This window comes from Pholcus phalangioides, unplaced genomic scaffold, assembly GCF_987345545.1.
Source record: "Pholcus phalangioides strain wild (caught in Gottingen) unplaced genomic scaffold, Ppha-v1.0 ptg000006l_1, whole genome shotgun sequence".
Classification (NCBI taxonomy): domain Eukaryota; kingdom Metazoa; phylum Arthropoda; class Arachnida; order Araneae; family Pholcidae; genus Pholcus; species Pholcus phalangioides.
In genome coordinates, this window is record NW_028301599.1 from 3,163,334 (window position 1) to 3,181,967 (window position 18,634).

The following is an 18,634-nucleotide window of genomic DNA, read 5'->3' on the forward strand; positions in this document are numbered from 1 at the left end:
CACTGAAGTTTATATATTTGAACCCTGCAGTAACGAATCATGCTTAATAACAAACAATTTTTAGTGCCTTGAAATTTTATAAGAAAATGTACTTGAACACAAATATTATAGTAAAGTTTATATCTTGAAGTTAAAAATTTTGTCTTGGCAAATTTTTGGATTGCAACATAGGAAATCACTGATATAAAGTTAAAAAAATAAATATCTGTTATAACGAGAGTTTAGAATTTTGAGGAAAATTCATTATAACAGATTTCTCATTATAAGCGATTTTACATTTTTTGCTCTACCAGGTTATAAAATTGTAGAAAATTTGTTATTTTATGTGCAGCAAAATGTCTTGAATCATTTCAGTCTAATATTAATGAAAAAATGAAACTCTAGTCATGGAATTTATCTTTGATTTCGCAGCAGCTAACTCTCAAAAATATATATTTTTGCATATAATTTTCAATTATCAAAGCTATTTAGTGGGCCAACTGAACAATTAAGTCTGAATTATATCACTGCACACTTCTATGGCTTCGTGAACTCGTCTACATTTTCCTTAATCAGAAAGTTTTTTTTTTAGTCATTCAGAAATGGCTTTAAAAACTGTGATCTGTATTTCTTGGTATACTGTGGTATCTTAGTCACTGAAAGAGACAAAAGCCGAGTAAAATCATCACATCACCCATGTGTATAGTGGGGAGGGAGTTGAAACGATTTGACTTTTCTGTGTCCATTCTTTGTTCAAAGCACTTTAGAATAATTTTTATGAGGAGCATGTGCTATGATAAGTCATGCTTTGTTCAATTCTTGAAGAGAAGGAAGGCAAAACTTATTATTTTTGAGAATTTTTTCGATGTTATAGAATTAAAAAAAAAGAAATTGCTATAACCGAATATTTCTTATATCTTTAGCTATTTGACAATCATTTTTAAATCACTTGTTATAGTGAGATTCTCATTATAAGCTGCACTCGTTACAACAGACTTTTACTGTGCATACTATAGCTTGAAGCAAGGAACTGAATTTAACTTGTCATTAATTGATTAACAATTGACTGGAACTACAGCTGCTGTCTACTTTCCGTTATTTCAGTTGCTCAAGTATTTTATGTAAAAAGTTTACATTAATAAAATTAGTAAAAAAAAAATTTTTTTTTTACTGATTTTGCTTATAATAAATTTTTTAAGTTAATGTTATTACACATGTACAGTAGCATTATATGGAATTAGTATAGTCCTCCACGATGTTCTTAATAAGCCATATATTGTTTTCCGTTGGACAATTAACAACCTCGCCACTCATCAAATTTCTGATGAAATATTTTCACTAATTTAACCAAAGTTCAGTATTAATTAACATTATTTATAAGCATGCTCAAATTATGACATCTTCCATCAAATCCGGGATTTTCAACATTTAATCGAACTTTTTCTTTTTTACCTTCAGCATACTGTACTGTGAGAATTCCCATCTCTGTTCATTTATCTTCACAAGAGCAACTTAAAATCTACTACTTCTCTCAATACCAGATACAGTGGACTCTATAATATGGTCATGCGCTAGTTTGGCCCATCCTGTAAGCTACTTTACCACACACTAACTCCAGTCATATATAACGCCATACAGGAATTTTCCAACTAGTGAAGTTAGGTGGGAAATGAAGGAACCATCTATCGGTGGTCACCCCAGGCTCGGTAGGTAAAGAACTTGTTGCTAATGTTCTATGCCTGAATTTGGACCTTGGCAGTAACCTTCATAGTGGAAGACAAACATCCTATCACTGCGCCACTCTGGCACCCCATCAGGGCTAAGTAAGCTGGCATTTATCAGGTGGATTTTCTTCAAGTATATTTGCTTGAAAAGCATGTCCGTGCACAGAAATTTATTTAAATAGGCTTTCCATTGCAGTAACCTCATGATTTTGGTAATCCGGCCCACCCTGGTCTGATATGTGCCAGTAGTATAGGCAGAGATAGACTTGAAAGCTGGGGGTGTGATGATAATCATGTCATTTCATATATATGAATATAAATATCAGTCTGTGCTCCATCCACCATTGATGCTGGGGGGGGGGGGGAGAACATATCTCTGCCCATGTGCAGTAGATTCAATGATGGCTCTTGGAAAAGAGTGACGTCACCTCTCTTGGGTCCCTTATAGGACTTGACCAATCTAGGTGCTAGAAAAATTTTCGCGGAGTCAAACATTTTTGTTCGGGAAAAACAAGTTCAAAAATGTTTAGTTTCTCTCAACTTTTCTAAGACATGGCAAAGCCCTTCCATTTTGGTAGGATACACTTATATGAATTCCAGAAATTTTGTGTTGCCACACCAATTACGTAACTACAAGAAAAAACTTGCGGTCACCAATCTCATCCCAAGTTTGTAGTTGCTGTGGATTTTTCACCCCTGGTCCCTTAGAACCAGATTGTTGGAGAACCTGTGTTCCTACTAAATAAGAGTGTTTACTGAATTAACTTTTTATGTGTGTTTTTTTCAAAATTTTTCAGAATTTGCGCATTGTTTTCAAACAAAAGACATTTTAATTTAGCTATTATATATTTTAAAATTTTATTTCTCTGCTAAATACCAGCAACAAAGTTTCAAATAAAAATACAGTTTCTTGTAATTATTCAACATACAAAATACAGATCCCATGCAACCAAAAGCATCATACCTCTTGAATTAGATATGGTGAAACCTGCATAAAATGGAACATCAAGAAACAGTCATATTTTCGGTTCCAGACAGGTTTTCGTTTTATGAAGGTGCACATAAAAATATATATGCAGTAATTTATTTCTATCGTTTTGCAAAACTTAAATTTTGGAGGGATCGACCTAACTACTATAAAGCAATGAGTATTAAACAGAAACCATGTATGTTTCGAATTTTTTCACATTGGTTGCTTCAAAATTAACTGTGCATTTGAAATATTAATAGACTTCAATATAAAATATTACCTTGAATAGCAATAGAATGAATGTTTGCTTTTGCAAAAAGTGAAACATTTTTAATATTTAAAATAAAAAATTTCATATCTTTTAAAAATAGTGACAACGAGATCAACAACCAATAATGTTTTGTGAAAGAGATTCTACATCTTAACACTTTTTTTGCCTCTATATCAAATTTGAACACAAAACCTCCATTTTTGTGTTCAAATTCGATACGTGTTTTTTGCAGCGGGTGGCCATCTTTACCCTGAATGAAAGCCTTTGCAGTAGCTAAGTGGTTTGTCCAGCCAAAGTTTGGGTCTATTTTCTGGACCCTTCATGAAATTTCAGATCTAAAAAAAACTGACCTTTCACAAAATAAAAATTAATGAAACCATAAATTTCGAATTTCATTTTTCTTTTGTGATAGATTACTTCACTTCTCCCAAAGTTAATGATCCTTTACACAAAAATAAGGAAAATTTTCACAAAAACAGACCCCTGCAGTAGCCAAAACATGATATCACACTGGTCATATGGTCACTCTTAATATGCAACTTTCTGGCTTGCCTGAGGGATAGAAATGTCCCGCTGATATTTGAAAAGATTGAACACACCCAACCTGTGTAATGTCTTCAATGAGATTACAGAGATCGAGGAATATAAGAAATTCCGCATTTAGGGACTTGATGCACTAGGCCACAGAGTGAACAACTTCTAGCTGGTGGGCCAAATATGGCCTGCCAAGGCGTTCTTTAAAAAAAATATATTATTACACATATGATAGGTACGCTAGTCAGCTTGCTGTAGCCATATTACATATCTGTCCCCACCCAAATCAAAAGATTGTGCACCCCTGGTATTATAGTGATTTTCAAAAGTAGGTTGTCTTCAAGAGCATCACTGTGTTCTTAGCCAGGATTTTCGACCAGTGTGTCACTTTGATTAAGGATGCTGTTAAATTACTCTAAAATGGCACAGGGAACATCATGACACATTTTAGAATTACCAATAATGCTGTGAATACACGAATTTTAAGAATCCATGCTCTGTTTGATAGTCACGAAAACATGACTAGAGGTAACAGATAAGCACCAAGAATATTAAAGTGCAAAACTATTTATTGATAATTCTGTGAACATAAAAACTTGGGGAATTCATCCTCTGTTAATTTTCCCTAAACATGATCAGCCCCAACATGGTGACTTTCATTTTGTGCCAAGCCACTTCATGGTGGTCAATTCAAGATGGTCAACAAACAACACATACAATTGCACACAAAACATGTAATTTATTACATGAATCAATCTAATATGCTGTTTTCAATAGAAATGTGGAAAACTAAGAAAAAATTATACTGGAAAATATGTAATTAACAGTGCATAACGGTAACATTTGACGTAATTGTGCGGTTGATAAAAATTTGCCAAAACTGAAGCAAATATTTGATGCAGCTGTCAGAGGGTTGCCAATTTTGGTGCTGACCATGCTTATGGAAAATTAATCCCCCCCCCCCAATATGTTCTGTTGCCACAGAAATGTGACTGGAGAAAATGGATAAGTACCAAAAATATTAAAATGTAATAACATACGTACAATTTTTACAAAATATGAAATTTCATCATTAAATTAAAATCTTGTTATAACAGCACATTACAAAAAATTAACCAACAAGTTATTCTATTATGACTTCCATAGTACCAGTTGTACTTAAGAGCGTTTTTTAACTTAGCATTTTTCAGGGCTTGACAAATCAAGCTGTTTGTCATTATGCATTTTTTGCTAGTGAGTTTTTAAACTTTTTTCGATGGATGAGAATTCTTCAGTTAGGCAATCAAAACCCCCCCCCCCTTGAGTGGACATGATACCTACAAAAGAAATTATTATAGGTGCCAATTCACAGACTTGAAAAATCAGTATTTTATCACATATAACAACATTCCAACAAATAAAAAGGGAAAACTCAGGATATTTTTCGGAATTTCAACAGGTGACCATATATATATATATGTCCTGATTTCTTGAGATGCATTTTTCACTATCCTAATTTTTTTGGTAATAATTGACAACTTTCCTTGCTTTTGGCATCATATTTGGTGGCACAATTTTTCATATTTGAAATCCAGATTCCCCATATTTTTCCTGTGAAAACGTGGTCAGCCTGGAATTATGACTAAAAGAGTATTTTTTCTTTAAGGACTTTCCATTCAAACAAAGCACAATTTGACGACTCAGGAATTTTTCTATGAAGATACAGAAAATCTGAAGAATCAGATCCCCACCCAGAAGATTTTAATAAGCCTGGAAAATCAGAAGGTTTCTGGGTAAATCGCAAACATTGGCACCTATGAATTATTGTTTCATGCCCAAAGTGTGCCACTAGCATGGTTCTGAACAGTGATTGTACCAAGAAATTTGGTTGGCATTGGGTTTCCTCAGAATAGGAACACAAACGCCAAATGTGCTGGGTCAGCAAATCCTGTAGCCAATACTTACTTTGATGGTTCCAGGAATTTTTACCATGTTCTAGCTTGCTAAAAATAACTGCAAAATTTCTTTTTTTTTTTTTTTTATTAGTAATCTTGATTTTCACAATGTTCAAGATGTTTGGCGAGCAAAAAATTCTATGTCGATAACGGGCAAAACTTTGATGAATTTGCCAAATTCTGCGCAACCCCAGTTACAGAATCTTAACCCTATTGCGGGGCTGAACATATCCCAGGCAACTAAAAAATTGGTATATTGGCACCTAATTTTTTTTTTTTTAATTACTAAATTGCAGGCTGAGAACAATACAAAATACTCAGAATTTATAGCATTTTGTGCCAACGTAAATGAGGGTCACTACACCCTGAAAATGTCAAAAGAATTATGATTTTGGACCTTTATCTCCAGATAAAGTATCTCACTCTTGTATGATGATACAAGCCATCTCGCCAATATCAGAAAGCCAAATCAGTGTTGACTGTTTGGCGAATTTTACATCCTTCCCCCTCTTCCACGTTCTTTGTTATTTGAAGCAATGGCAAAAATTCACACTTGTGATTGTTTTTCAAGGATCAAAACAAAGGCAACTCCTTTTTTGGAGGGGGGGGGGGAACTTTTTGAATATTTTTCTTTTCCCTCATAGTGGGGATTTTTTTTACAATCACAGTAGAAATTCGGGAGACATAAGAACTTTTCGGGAGTACGAGAGATGGAGCCAAAATTTGGGAGACAAAGCAGATATACCGGGGACGTAGTGTGCCTTCCCAGGATCCCAGGGCAGACTTTTTACTTGGGGCTCCCCCTCTTAAAAGGGTTATTATTGTGCAAAATATATCCTATTCAGCTCGGAGCAGTACTCCAGTTGCCCCAACCTTGTTACGGGCCTGAGCTATGCAATATGCATTTTTTAGGCACCATGGCAACTGGGATTTGTCAAGCTCTGGTGTATATGCAATGGATTTAAGATATATAATAGATCACCAAAATGATCGTAACATTCGAATGATCTAGCTAAATTCATAACAAAAGATTCTCGCGAAAAACAAATTAGTTTTTTGACAGAAAGATTTTAATTGTTCCTTCGTTTTCAGTCAATGCTTTCTGAAGAATATTCTTGTATGTACGCTATAGTCAAGTGCCCTTGCTCATAATGAACTACTTTATGCTGATTAAGGCTGCTGGTGTTAGAGAAACGCTCATTGCAAATAGTGCATGCATAGGGCTTTCCCGCATGTCGTCGCTTGTGAACTTCTTTTGCAGTCGAGCAAATGAATCTTTTGTCACAAATGTCGCAAACATATGGTTTCTCGTCATTGTGAACCATCATGTGTCGTTTCAAATAGAGCTGTTCAACAAAGCTCTTACCACAAATGTCACAACTGAACGGTTTGTCTGAAGCGTGTGTTCTCTGGTGTACTAACAGCCCATGTTTGGACGAGAAAAATTTGGAGCATTTGTCACAGTTATAAGTATTACCAGTGATGTGCAACATTTTATGTTTCTCTAATCTCGTGACTGTATTGAAGGTAGAATCACATTCGTCGCACTTGAATCTATCATCCGCATGGATTCGCTTATGTGAATTCAGATTGCTACTCGAGGAAAAGAATTTATGACAGTGTGGGCACTCGTAGTCTCTCTCGCCAGTATGAATTCTTCTATGTATGATTCTTGCAGACATGGTGTTGAATCCTCTTCCACAAACGTCACATTTGTAAGGTCTCTCGCCAGTGTGAGAAACTTTATGTACAGTCAAATAACGAGCCGCCGTGAATGCTTTACCACAAATATCGCAAGCAAATGGCTTCTCTCCCGTATGTGACCTTATGTGCTCGCTTATTCGACTGCGGTTCTTGACCACTTTTCCGCAAATGTCACACTCCCAAGGTTTGCCTTTGTCATCTGCATGCACCTTCCTGTGTTCTTTAAGCTGGCTCTCCCGAGTGAACGTTATGTTGCATATCCTACATTCGTACTCTTTATCCAGACCATGCATCTTCTTGCAATGTGCATCCAGTGTGGCCCTGTCGTGGTATAATTTCAGACATTCCTTGCATTTGAATCGTTTTTTATCTTCATGTTTTTTTGCGTGCTGTTGCAAGGCACTTATAGTAGAGAACGTTTTATCGCAAAGACTACAGTCAAACTGGACGCCGTTACAATGCGATCTTATATGACGCATCAACACTTTTTTCAAGGTGAAAACTTTACCACAAACCTCACATTCGTGGACCCCGATGTGTATACGCTTATGGGCTCTCAAAAGACCTCTGGTTTGAAACTCCTCACTGCATTCATTGCACCCGAATCGAAAGAGCTCTGGAGGATGTACTTTTTCGTGCGACGTCAGCCCTTCATGTCTAGCGAAACTTAGATGGCAAACTTGGCATTCATATGGCTTGTCTCCGGTATGCGTTCTTATGTGTCTGTCCAAATTAGTTTTATGCGCAAATGTGAGTAAACAAACGGGACATGCATGTGGCCTGTCCGACATGAATGCAGAATCCTCCGCATCCGTTCCAGTGTCATTTTCAACTGAATCGAGTTGCTCAGATTCTTCGTCATCATTCAGTGTCAGTTCATAGGTGGAGACGTCATCGCCATCCTCCTCATTCGTATAGGTAGCGGAGCTTCCAGCCTCTCCGCCAGCTGTAAGATCTTTCTTCGTGGGAAAACCCTTTAACTTCACAACTTTTCCTTCCATCACAAAGATAACAAGGGAGGATCATAGACAACAAGGAGAATCAAATCTAGATTGTTCGAGGAGAGATTAAAGCCGTTAATATACACTGACTGAGAAGATCGATAAATTTTAGTTCTCGTAAAAGTTCCGAGAAAGATCTTTTCAAGATCACAAGAAATCACACGTGAAATTGTTCAATACACACAGGTATTTCAAATGTTGAGGGGGAAAAAAACAAATGTTTATTCAATTACCCAACGTTTCTCATGAGGAACGCTATGGCGAACATCGAATCCACTTCCAAACATGATGTTGATGATGCGTAGAAATATGGCTTTTAGACAGGGTTGCCAGATCCTTAAAACATTTCCAGCCAAAATCATCTAAAAAAAAAAAAAAATCAAAATATTTGTGCTGCCATCTAGAAAGCAGCAAACTAACTATAAAAATTTACACGGTAATCCAGATATGGGGAGAGAGAGCAACACCCACTAGAAAACATTCTCTAGTAGGTGTTGGAGAGAGACACTGAGCTACAAGTAAAGTTTACTTATAGCTAGGGTGACCATATTCCCTCGAGAGAAATACGGGACATTGAGATTTAAAATACGGGACATTGCCAATTATCGCCAAAAATGAAGCCAAAAAGGAGCAAAGTTGCCAAATATTGTTAAAATTACGGTAAAATCACAATGGCGGGAAATGAAACGTTACTGCAAATTGCAGTGGATTAAAATGAATTTCCGAAAAAAACGTTCACCAAGACAAATGTGGGAGATAAATATTCTCATTTATAGTTGTAATTATCATAATATAGTTTATTAGTTGAAAAATAATTTCAATCTTTGACTTCAATAAAGAATTAAAGTTTAAGCAAGCGTCGTGTAAAATACGGGAAAAACCGGGACACTTTTGCGAAAAAGTCGGGACGACCAAAAATACAGAAAATACCGGGACTGTCCCGGGAAATACGGGACGTATGGTCACCCTACTTATAGCTCAGTGGACAGAGAGAGCCCAGCCATTTCCAACGTTCTCGTGGAATAACAATTGAAAACCCATACGTGGCCTCCACAAGGCTTTTTTTTCTGCAAGCTGAGCACAACTCAGGTCTATCGCCATGGGTAATTTACTACCTAGTGCTATAGTTGTGCCGGAAGTGTAAGTATGTGTACCTAACAGTCTGAGTGCGTATCTAATGTTGTGTATGATTTTTTTAGTGCTGTCATCTATATCTCAGAAGTCAAGTGAGTGTATTGTAATGACTGAATATTTGTACTGTTTGTAGGACTGTTGCTCTCTGTGGCGAAACTTTTTAACGGGGAGATCGGCTCGCATTGGCGCCTTGAAGTTGGGAACCACAGAAAGCGGGTTGAAGCTGTATAGTGCTGTGGTTGTGGATCCGGCGTGAGGATGATTTATAGGCAATAACTAGTAATTTTGCCGACAATTGGCAAAATTTTTGGCAAGCAAAAATGATGTCCCATGTTTACGGTTCCAAACACTCCGTAAAACCAACTTCAGCCGTCCACCACTGTGGTGACGGTGGGGCTCGAACCCGGGTCCCCGTCACTATGACCACTCAACCACCACAACGGTCCTCCAAGAGGCCATAGTTTGTAAGCCTGCCACGGCCAGTCCCGGGAGGTAAATTTTGATTCTAGTCTGAGAGTTGAAATATATGTTCAATCATTGCCCCCCCCCCGGCTCTTAATTATGCTTGATTAACTTGATAACTTGATCTGGATTACAACGCTTATGATCCATAATATTACTCACACGTATCTTGTAAAGTACAAACATAATGAGGCGACATTTATCTAGAACAGTAGTGTATTTACAGGGGGGGCTGAGCGGCCTAAAGCCCAGGGCGGCAAATTCAGAGGGGCGGCGAATTTTGGAGTATAGAAAGAGGGAAGGAAAAAAAAACTTTTCTTTTAATTCACGTTTCGTAAACGTGTGGAAGTGCCATGTGTCATTTCCATAGTAAATCTATATATATAAATTGATGAGTGGCAGCCATTACCATTTTCTTTTCACGTACCCCCTTGTAGTCTCTCACGTATCCCCGGTTCGGAACCACTGATCCACACCACTGTTTCTCAACCTATTTTCCGAGGACCAGAGGTGGTCCGCAGACTTTATTTATAATTTAATTTTAAATGAATGAAAAAATATTCATGTTTTGTAGTTGATATTATTAATATCCAGTGGTTTCAGTGAGCGTTTTGTGCTTTCACGCTACGGTTTACAATACCGCAGAGAGAAAATGGGGTCCAAAAAACGGAATAGGATATCACTAAATGTATCAAAAATATGTATTTTATTTCAAATTTCCTAAAATTAATGCTAAAATTGATGAAGGGGAAGGAAATAAATGACTACGGTATTTCACGAAAAACATTCATATGACTTGGTGACCATATTTAATTGAGGAAAAATACGGGGAACCGAGATCTCGAATACGGTAAAATATGGCACATTGCCAACCGTCTTCGAGACTGTTGCCATAAATCTGTTAAAATTGCTGAAAAAACATTGAATCTGACAAATACGCGAGACGAATATTTATATTTTTCGCAAATTGTATCATATATCTGTATATATAAAATTGATTTTCTGTCTGTGAGGCGTGTATGTTCTCTATACAAATCTACAATTTTAAATCGATCGTCGTCAAATTTTGCATATATACCAAATGGGACCTGACTCAAACGATAGGCTAATTAAAATTCCGCCGGAGCAAGGCAAATGCCCCAAATGGGCAAAAAACCGTAGGGCAACAATGGTTTTTGGGCCTCAACAATCACTTTCGGAACGTTTACTTTGGTTACCGGGGTTCCCTAGCAATGCGTTTAACACGTGTATATGCCTTTACAATGGTTTGCCATTTCTTCAACGCTGTCAGTAAATGTATAATATTTATGCCTTTATAATGGTTTGCCACATTTTCAATATACTCTCAGTAATGAGGTTTTTTGAATGACGTCTTAATCATCATCAGCATCGCTTTGATGGTCAGGAAAAGGGTGATCTTCATAGAAATCAGTGTTAAAATTGCCGATTTTAATGTAGAAATGCGGAAATTTGGTGGGGTTTTCTGTCACATCAATAATTTTAAAAATTGTATTAAATACTCGATTTTTCAAATATTGAGTTCGCTTAGAGATATACGAAGCCCAGGAGATTAAATATGAAGTAATTAGCCTCGGACCTGCTTTCGAGTTGGATATCCAGGCAATAACATTGATTTCAAACGTTTATTTATATCTTCTCAAACCTGAAAATTAATGTCTCTGTGTTGTCTTTTAATATTCAACTGCATAAATTCATATAGTTTAGGTTGCATTAAAATTAATTATGGGCCCGTAAAAAGTACATCGAAAAAATTCCACAGCTTTAATTAAGCATTTCTGGAAGCTGAAACTGGCAGATGGATGGGAAGTTCGCGGGGGGGGGGGGGATCAAAATACCTAGCACCCTTTAAAAAAATAAAAAAATAAATATTTATTTTTACGTTTCTTTAAATCTAGATTTGTTTCTTTCATGCGTGACGCAGGAAGTCGCCATATTGGTGAACACGGTTTGCATGTCCCTCAAAGAAAGAGGGAGATATCGCATGATCACAAAATGCCCCATTGAAAAAATACCGGACAACGCCGGGTATTATAGCTAGTAGTTTACAAAGTTATAAAAGCGTTGTTTATTCACAATTTCATTACCAAATAAGTATCGTTGAACAAACAAGACAAGTGTAAAAAAAAAGGTCGCCACCAACAAAAATGCAGGAATGTCCCGTAATACGGGACGCAAATGGTCCTTCGAATTGTTTCAGACATTTTACTGATCCTTGGGGTAAGAAAAGTTGAGAAACGCTGATCCCCCGATGCTGTCTCGGTAAGAAGCGGTTTCTGTACACTGCACTTCGCCAACATTATCGCAGAGTTGTGTGGTTCTGGTGCGAATATTCTTTGCGTGATCAGTCCTGCATCACTTCCTTTGAGTCATGTGATGCTCTTTTCCGTATTATTCTTTTCTTAAACCGTAATAAAGGTTTATAAGGAAAATGTATCCGGGGACCTCATATAATTTACCGCATTCCTACTTTATAATTAATTAATTAGAAAGATATCTTTCGTAAACATTTTTATTATTTACTTTCGAAATTTCATAATTCTTTACCATTGGAAATACAGAATATACTCACTTACGCGGTATTTGAAAAAAACATCCAAATTATTTATTTCAATAGACGATGTGGGGATTTTGATATTTAAGGAGGAGCAAGAATATGCATCCACTTTAGCTTTGCCAGTTTATACAAATGCAAATAGAAATACAACGCCACAACAGGCAAAATGCCCAACGGAAAAAAAGATGCCCATAGCAAATATGGATGTCACATATTTCAAAAATGCAACAACCCAATTAAAATTAACGCAACTAATTATGCATATTTTTTAATTCAAACAAATTTGCTCTTGGTTGTGTTGTCTATGTACGTGCGAGCTTCATTTTTTTCTACATATTTTTTTGTTTCGCTTATTTCTTATTTCCTGCAATACATTAAGAATTTCGAATTTTTATGTTGTGTATGTTTTTTGTTTATTTTTATCACTATTTTTTTTATTTGACATTTATAATTTTGTCTTGAATATTTTGTATGTGTGCCTTTTTTTAATGCTTCTGTGTGTTCATTTAGTATTTTTTGTTTTATTCCTTAATTCTCATGCAAGTTTTTAAACGGAAGTACAGGCATCGTATACTTTTGGTTGTAAATATATTTTTCATAAATTAATTTCAAATCTTTATGCATGTGTGAAAACGAAAAAAATAATCATTTTATTTCATTTCTTCCCGTGAAAAACTTTATCAAAACACTACTATCTCCCTGAACCAGTTGCTTGTTATTCTGATTTGATTGAGGGTAATACCGCTTTTTATAGAGAGACGGAGATTGGCCAGAGAGAATTTCTGTGGTTTCAGATGTATTCTCCGAGTAATCACATACACCGATGAGGGATTTGTCTCCACGTTGAACCAGCGAAGACTTCGGCGGGAAGAAAACAGAAAAATGTCCCCCAGCGACCACACCTCATTTCCTCTTTTCTCATCAACCTTGAAAAACCGATTCCCAAATAGAACGTATCCCACTATTCCTCAACCACTGTTTGACTACTCCTATCGTTCTAGCTGCTCCATTAAAAGTTCGGATCATACCACTTGAATCCCCACCCTTAAACGATCAGTTCAATTCGACAAACCAATCAATAACACCTCTTCATGTGAGAGACAGTGATACGTTTGAGAGAATTCCGTGGTTTCAGATATCCCCCAGGTATTCAAACCTTCCGGTTTGATACCATATCACTGACGAGAGAGTTGTCTTCTTATCCTCCAAAAACCATCGAAGACGCACAGGGAAGAATTCCACACCTTCATACCTCAACCGCTTCTCTCCTTAATATTCAACCTGTGCAGTTCTCTAGAGATTATTTTCCGTCCACCCCTCCTCCATCCTTCATATTCCGCTGCTCAGTAGAAGTTCGATCTTACCAACGGTTGAAGATTGAATTGAACCCAACCCTAAATTACTTTATATGTACCATTTACTGGGATTTTATTATGAAACAATTCTACTGAATCGGCCATGTTAATAAAATCATTTATATATATTGACACGATCCATTGCCTACAACAAATACTCGATAATATTGCTGCACGAATAAAATTTACTGTTGGCCTGACAACAATAAAAAATAAATTGCGAAGAAATTTTATTTTCAAAAAAAATTTCCTTAATGCAGATTAGTGGAGGAAACGAGTTTTTTTCTTCATCCATAGAGTATCGTTATATCGAGGTACATGTATTTTCTTTAGAATGTGTTTTCCGCAAAAGTGTATATAGGCTGTTTAATCGGGGTGAGGGAAGTGAATGTCCACCTTGCACACCTATGTCAATAATACAATTTTATTCCTCACTAAACTCCCCCCCCCCCCACTCTTCTCGTCATTCCAAAAATATCCCCGTTAAAGATTGGGAATAAAATGTATGCCCGGTCGCGAAATTTAACATGCCTTTGGTTCCCGCGCATTTCGAGACAATAGTAGATTGGTCCAGGCCTAGTTCCTACTTTCAAAACATAATAAATAAATCAGTACGAATACATTTGTAACGGACATCAAGTTTTTATATGTACCAAAGTTATTTCAATGATTCATGCTCAAGAAGACAGAAGAGACCTCATAATAATCGATATTTCAATATATATCTGATTAATTTATAAATGGGCGTGACTTCAAACCCAATCAAGTATTCTGTAAATTTTTGAGAAATTAATTTTTCGTAAAAAAATAAACACTGGAAAGTAAAAAGACATCACAAAAACGTAAATCAGAAAGTGTTATTTAAAGTCAAAGATATATAACGCTGGAAATCAAAGCTAATTTATCTTGGCACATTTCATGGCTTGAGGTTCACAAAGTTGGAAGAGAAAATTTTATTAGCCGGATATTTCAGTATATCCGATTTTGTTGTAAGCGAGTTTTGTTGTACTGAGGATCTAGAGACTAGCATCTATCTACTGAGAACTCTAGAGGCAATAAGTAAAAGAGAGTTCATAGAAACTAATTATTGGATAATTCGTGTAATTAATTACGGGGAAAAAAAACTTGAATTTTCTAGCAGATAAAACGCATATTATCCAAAGGGTGCGGGAAGGTAAGTCGCATTTCTCTGGGGGTGCCGGACGGAACCAATGGTATACACCAAAGATGCATCAAGCGTTTTCAAATAGCTTTGATCTACACCAGTGGTTCCCAACCTTTTTCAGCTCACGTACTCCCAGCTGGCTTGGTTCCTTTCCACGTAACCCCGACCCCGAATCTTCCAGGCATCTCTTCCCCCCCCCCCCACAATCTGTTTCACCCATTGCAGATTCCGAAAAATTTTCTAAAATAAGTATATGTTGAAAATTAAATTAAAAATGGTCTATTTTTCATTATATAGTTTTTATTTTTGAAGTAACCAAACAAATTAACACGAAGATTGGAATAAAGAAAAATCAATGTGTATTTGGGACCTGTATATATTGTTTATAATTTTTTGTTAACTGCATTTTTGATTGGGTTGCTGTATTTTTGAAATATATGACATCCATATTTTTATGGGCATCTTTTTCTCAGCCATCTCGTTGAGCATTTTGCCTGTTGTGGCGTTGTATTTGTATTGAATTACAAAGTTTGAAAAATTAGACTCAAAAGAGGATTAATACAAACTCATATCTGGATCTGCGTTCAATTTGCTTCTATATTTATTTTTTATGTAAGTATACGAAGAAAACGCCCGTTCAACAAGCTCCATGCTAACAAACGGCAATAAAAACATTATGGCTTTTTTAGAAAGTTCACTGTATTCGACCGCGGCCAGCCCAAAAACTGACTAGGTTCACAATTCCGCCATTGAAGAGAATCATCTTCAGAAAGGTATCTGATGGGAGCTCTAGCAATTTCTCCTTTTCTAGAATCGACAATGAAGCTGCAGTACGATAGCTAATGTAGTAGGAGGCCTCAGTAGCTTTGACAGAATCACTTTTGGCAGATTCAAAATATGTTTTCACGCTTACAGGTGGACGGTACTTCATTTTGGTGTTTCAATCAACTTCCGCTTCCGCACAGATCCAGTTTTTAGCCACTGATCTATAGCCTAAATCACGTGAGTAGTGGGTGCTTGGTAGAAAAGTTCAGGTAAAAAATTGTAGGAATAAAACGCACACGCCTCAATACAAACACCCACAACAAACGTTAAACACAAAAAGAATTAATTAATTCTTTGTTTTTATACACAGCCCGGCATGTGTCGACAATCAAATCTAAAATTCCAAAGAAAAATGAGCCGAGAGGAAGGAGTTCACGAATCTGGATCATAGGTTTTTCACGGCGCGGCGGGAGGAGGGAAGGCCGATCCTTTCAGCGGACGCAATCCTCTGCTATAGAGAAGATTTTATTGATAGGGAGGTTAATATATTGCTACTGACAATATTAGTAAAAACCTCTACCTACTTTTTAAAATTCTTTTTAATCTTTTGTAATTCTTTTGTTCTTTTTTTTTTGATGGGTGGCCGCCATTACCATTTTCTTTTCACGTACCCCCTTGCAGTCTCTCGCGTATCCCCGGTTCGGAACCACTGATCTACACCACTGTTTCTCAACCTATTTTCCGAGGACCAGAGGTGGTCCGCAGACTTAATTTATAATTTAATTTTAAATGAATGAAAAAATATTCATGTTTTGTAGTTGATATTATTAATATCCAGTGGTTTCAGTGAGAATTGTGCTTTCACGCATATTTTGTATGTGTGCCTTTTTTTAATGCTTCTGTGTGTTCATTTAGTATTCTTTATTTTATTCCTAATTCTCATGCAAGTTTTTAAACGGAAGTACAGGCATCATATACTTTTGGTTGTAAATATATTTTTCATAAATTAATTTCAAATCTTTATGTATGTGTGAAAACGAAAAAAATAATCATTTGATTTAATTTCTTCCCGTGAAAAACTTTATCAAAACACTACTATCTCCCTGAACCAGTTGCTTGTTATTCTGATTTGATTGAGGGTAATACCGCTATACGAGTGCTCTGACCACTAAACTACAGAGGAGATAGAGTCGTCCATGAGATATTAGCTAATCGGTTCACCGTCCTTTGCACGGTTCCGTTCGGCGCATATACGCTCTACCGAAGGAAAATCTCTATCTCCTCTGTAGCTTAGTAGTCAGAGCACTCGTCCGGCAATCGAGGGACCCGGGTTCGACTCCCGGTTGAGGCAAAGATGAGTTTTTCGTTCCTTAAAAAAACTAACATCTCAAATAATAAATATCTTCAAAACATCCAGTCTTCTGTATATCTTGTATTAACAAGTGGAGAGCCTCATTATTTTCTTTCATTCATTCATCGGTGTGTCTACCTAGGCTGACCATATTTCCTCGAAAGAAATACGGGAAATCAACAATTGACGCCAAAAGTAAACAAAGTTGCCAAATATCGGAGAAATTACGTAAAAATCAAAATGGCGGGAAATAAAGCATTACTGCAAATTGCAGTGGATTTAAATCAAACACAACACTACATATGCACTCAGACTGTTAGGTACACACACAGTTACACCTCCGGCACAACTCACTAGGTAGTAAATCGCCCATAAATGGTAATAGACCTGAGTTGTGCTCGGTTCGAAAGAAAGAAAGAAAAGATTTAAATGAATTCCACGAAATAAACGTTCACCAAGACAAATGTGGAGAGATTTATATTCTTATTTATAATTGTAATTTATGAGTGGGAAAATAATTTGATTTTTTGACTTCAACAAAGAATAAAACTTCGAGTATGCTTCGTGTAAAAAACGGGAAAAACCGGGACACTTTCGCTAAAAAGTCGGGACGATCAAAAAAACAGAAAAAACCGGGAATGTGCCGGGAAATACGGGACATATGGATCCTATACGATTCCTTGATGGATTTTTCTTTTGTTTGATTTATATGTTTTGTAACAATAATAACGACAATAAAATTCAAACTGAAATTTTTGTCACACAATGTGAATTATTGACTGGGTATCAGACTTTTTTGAAATGTCTTTCTGAAAAGTAGGCAATCTATAATTGGCATAAAAAACAATTTTGTTTGACTATTTAATGTCATCACTACCAATTGCAAATCTCCAGATGGGAGCAAAATCAACAACTTTGAACGGGGAAGAAATATCCTTGACTAAACCCTTCGAAAGTTACGCATATTCAAAGAAAATCTTCTGAATCGGGCACACGATTTTATCAAAATCCTTTGAAAAACGGCAGGGCCTCTTGAGGTAAGAAGATGCCTTCCCCTAGTTGTCAACAGTAGGGTGCCGGATTTTCACTGATAGGATTCCTCCCACTGCAACAAGGCCAAAGGTATGAATAGGTCTTTTGTAAGTTGACGATAAGCCTTATTGAGTGTAAAAGGTCCATGAAATTCAGGAAATAAGTTTTCCGTCAGTAAAATCGTCATTTCCACTTCTTTCTTTGGTTTCACACAAAATTTTTCCCATTTATAGTGATTATAAAAATTACAGCAATATCATCGGACCAAAATCTGCTATACTGTGATATTCACATAACATTCGATTAAAAATAATTAAATTACGTATCACTAGCGATATATCTGATGCGAATTCGTATACAAAAATGTATAACCAATAGCTATAATTTTCCGTAATGGAGCGGTGTTACATTTAACTTCTACAGTCAATTTTTAGCTCCAATTCTATAGGTCTCACGGCCTATCTGACAATTTTTTTAGTACTATAGCTTCGATGGGGGGGGGCTGAAAATAAAATCAGGTTAAACTTTTCGAAAGTAAACACGTAGAGGGCACTAGAAAGATCACTTTACGTGAGGGCCCACGATGCTCTTAAGGCGATCGTGCCCAGTCATTTCGCCAAATTCGGTTTATACCGGTTTCGGCGACAGTCGTTTCCGCCAAACCGAAACCGGTATCAA

At 36.5% G+C, this 18,634-nt stretch overlaps 1 protein-coding gene across 1 annotated transcript; it reads right to left on the reverse strand.

Annotated features, from left to right (window-relative positions):
* Nucleotides 1–4,079: 4,079 nt before the first annotated feature.
* LOC149085672 (uncharacterized) lies at nucleotides 4,080–8,422 on the reverse strand. The gene is made up of 2 exons (XM_089232466.1): nucleotides 8,351–8,422; nucleotides 4,080–8,163 (listed from the first exon to the last, which is right to left on the reverse strand). The coding sequence occupies exon 2, from the start codon at nucleotides 8,115–8,117 to the stop codon at nucleotides 6,501–6,503; it is 1,617 nt and encodes a 538-aa protein (XP_089088592.1). The 5' UTR covers nucleotides 8,118–8,163; nucleotides 8,351–8,422; the 3' UTR covers nucleotides 4,080–6,500.
* Between the last annotated feature and the right edge of the window lie 10,212 nt (nucleotides 8,423–18,634).

Coding starts and splice junctions, on each gene's coding strand:
- LOC149085672 (XM_089232466.1), bottom strand. CDS start 8,117: ATGGAAGGAAAAGTTGTGAAGTTAAAGGGTTTTCCCACGAAGAAAGAT.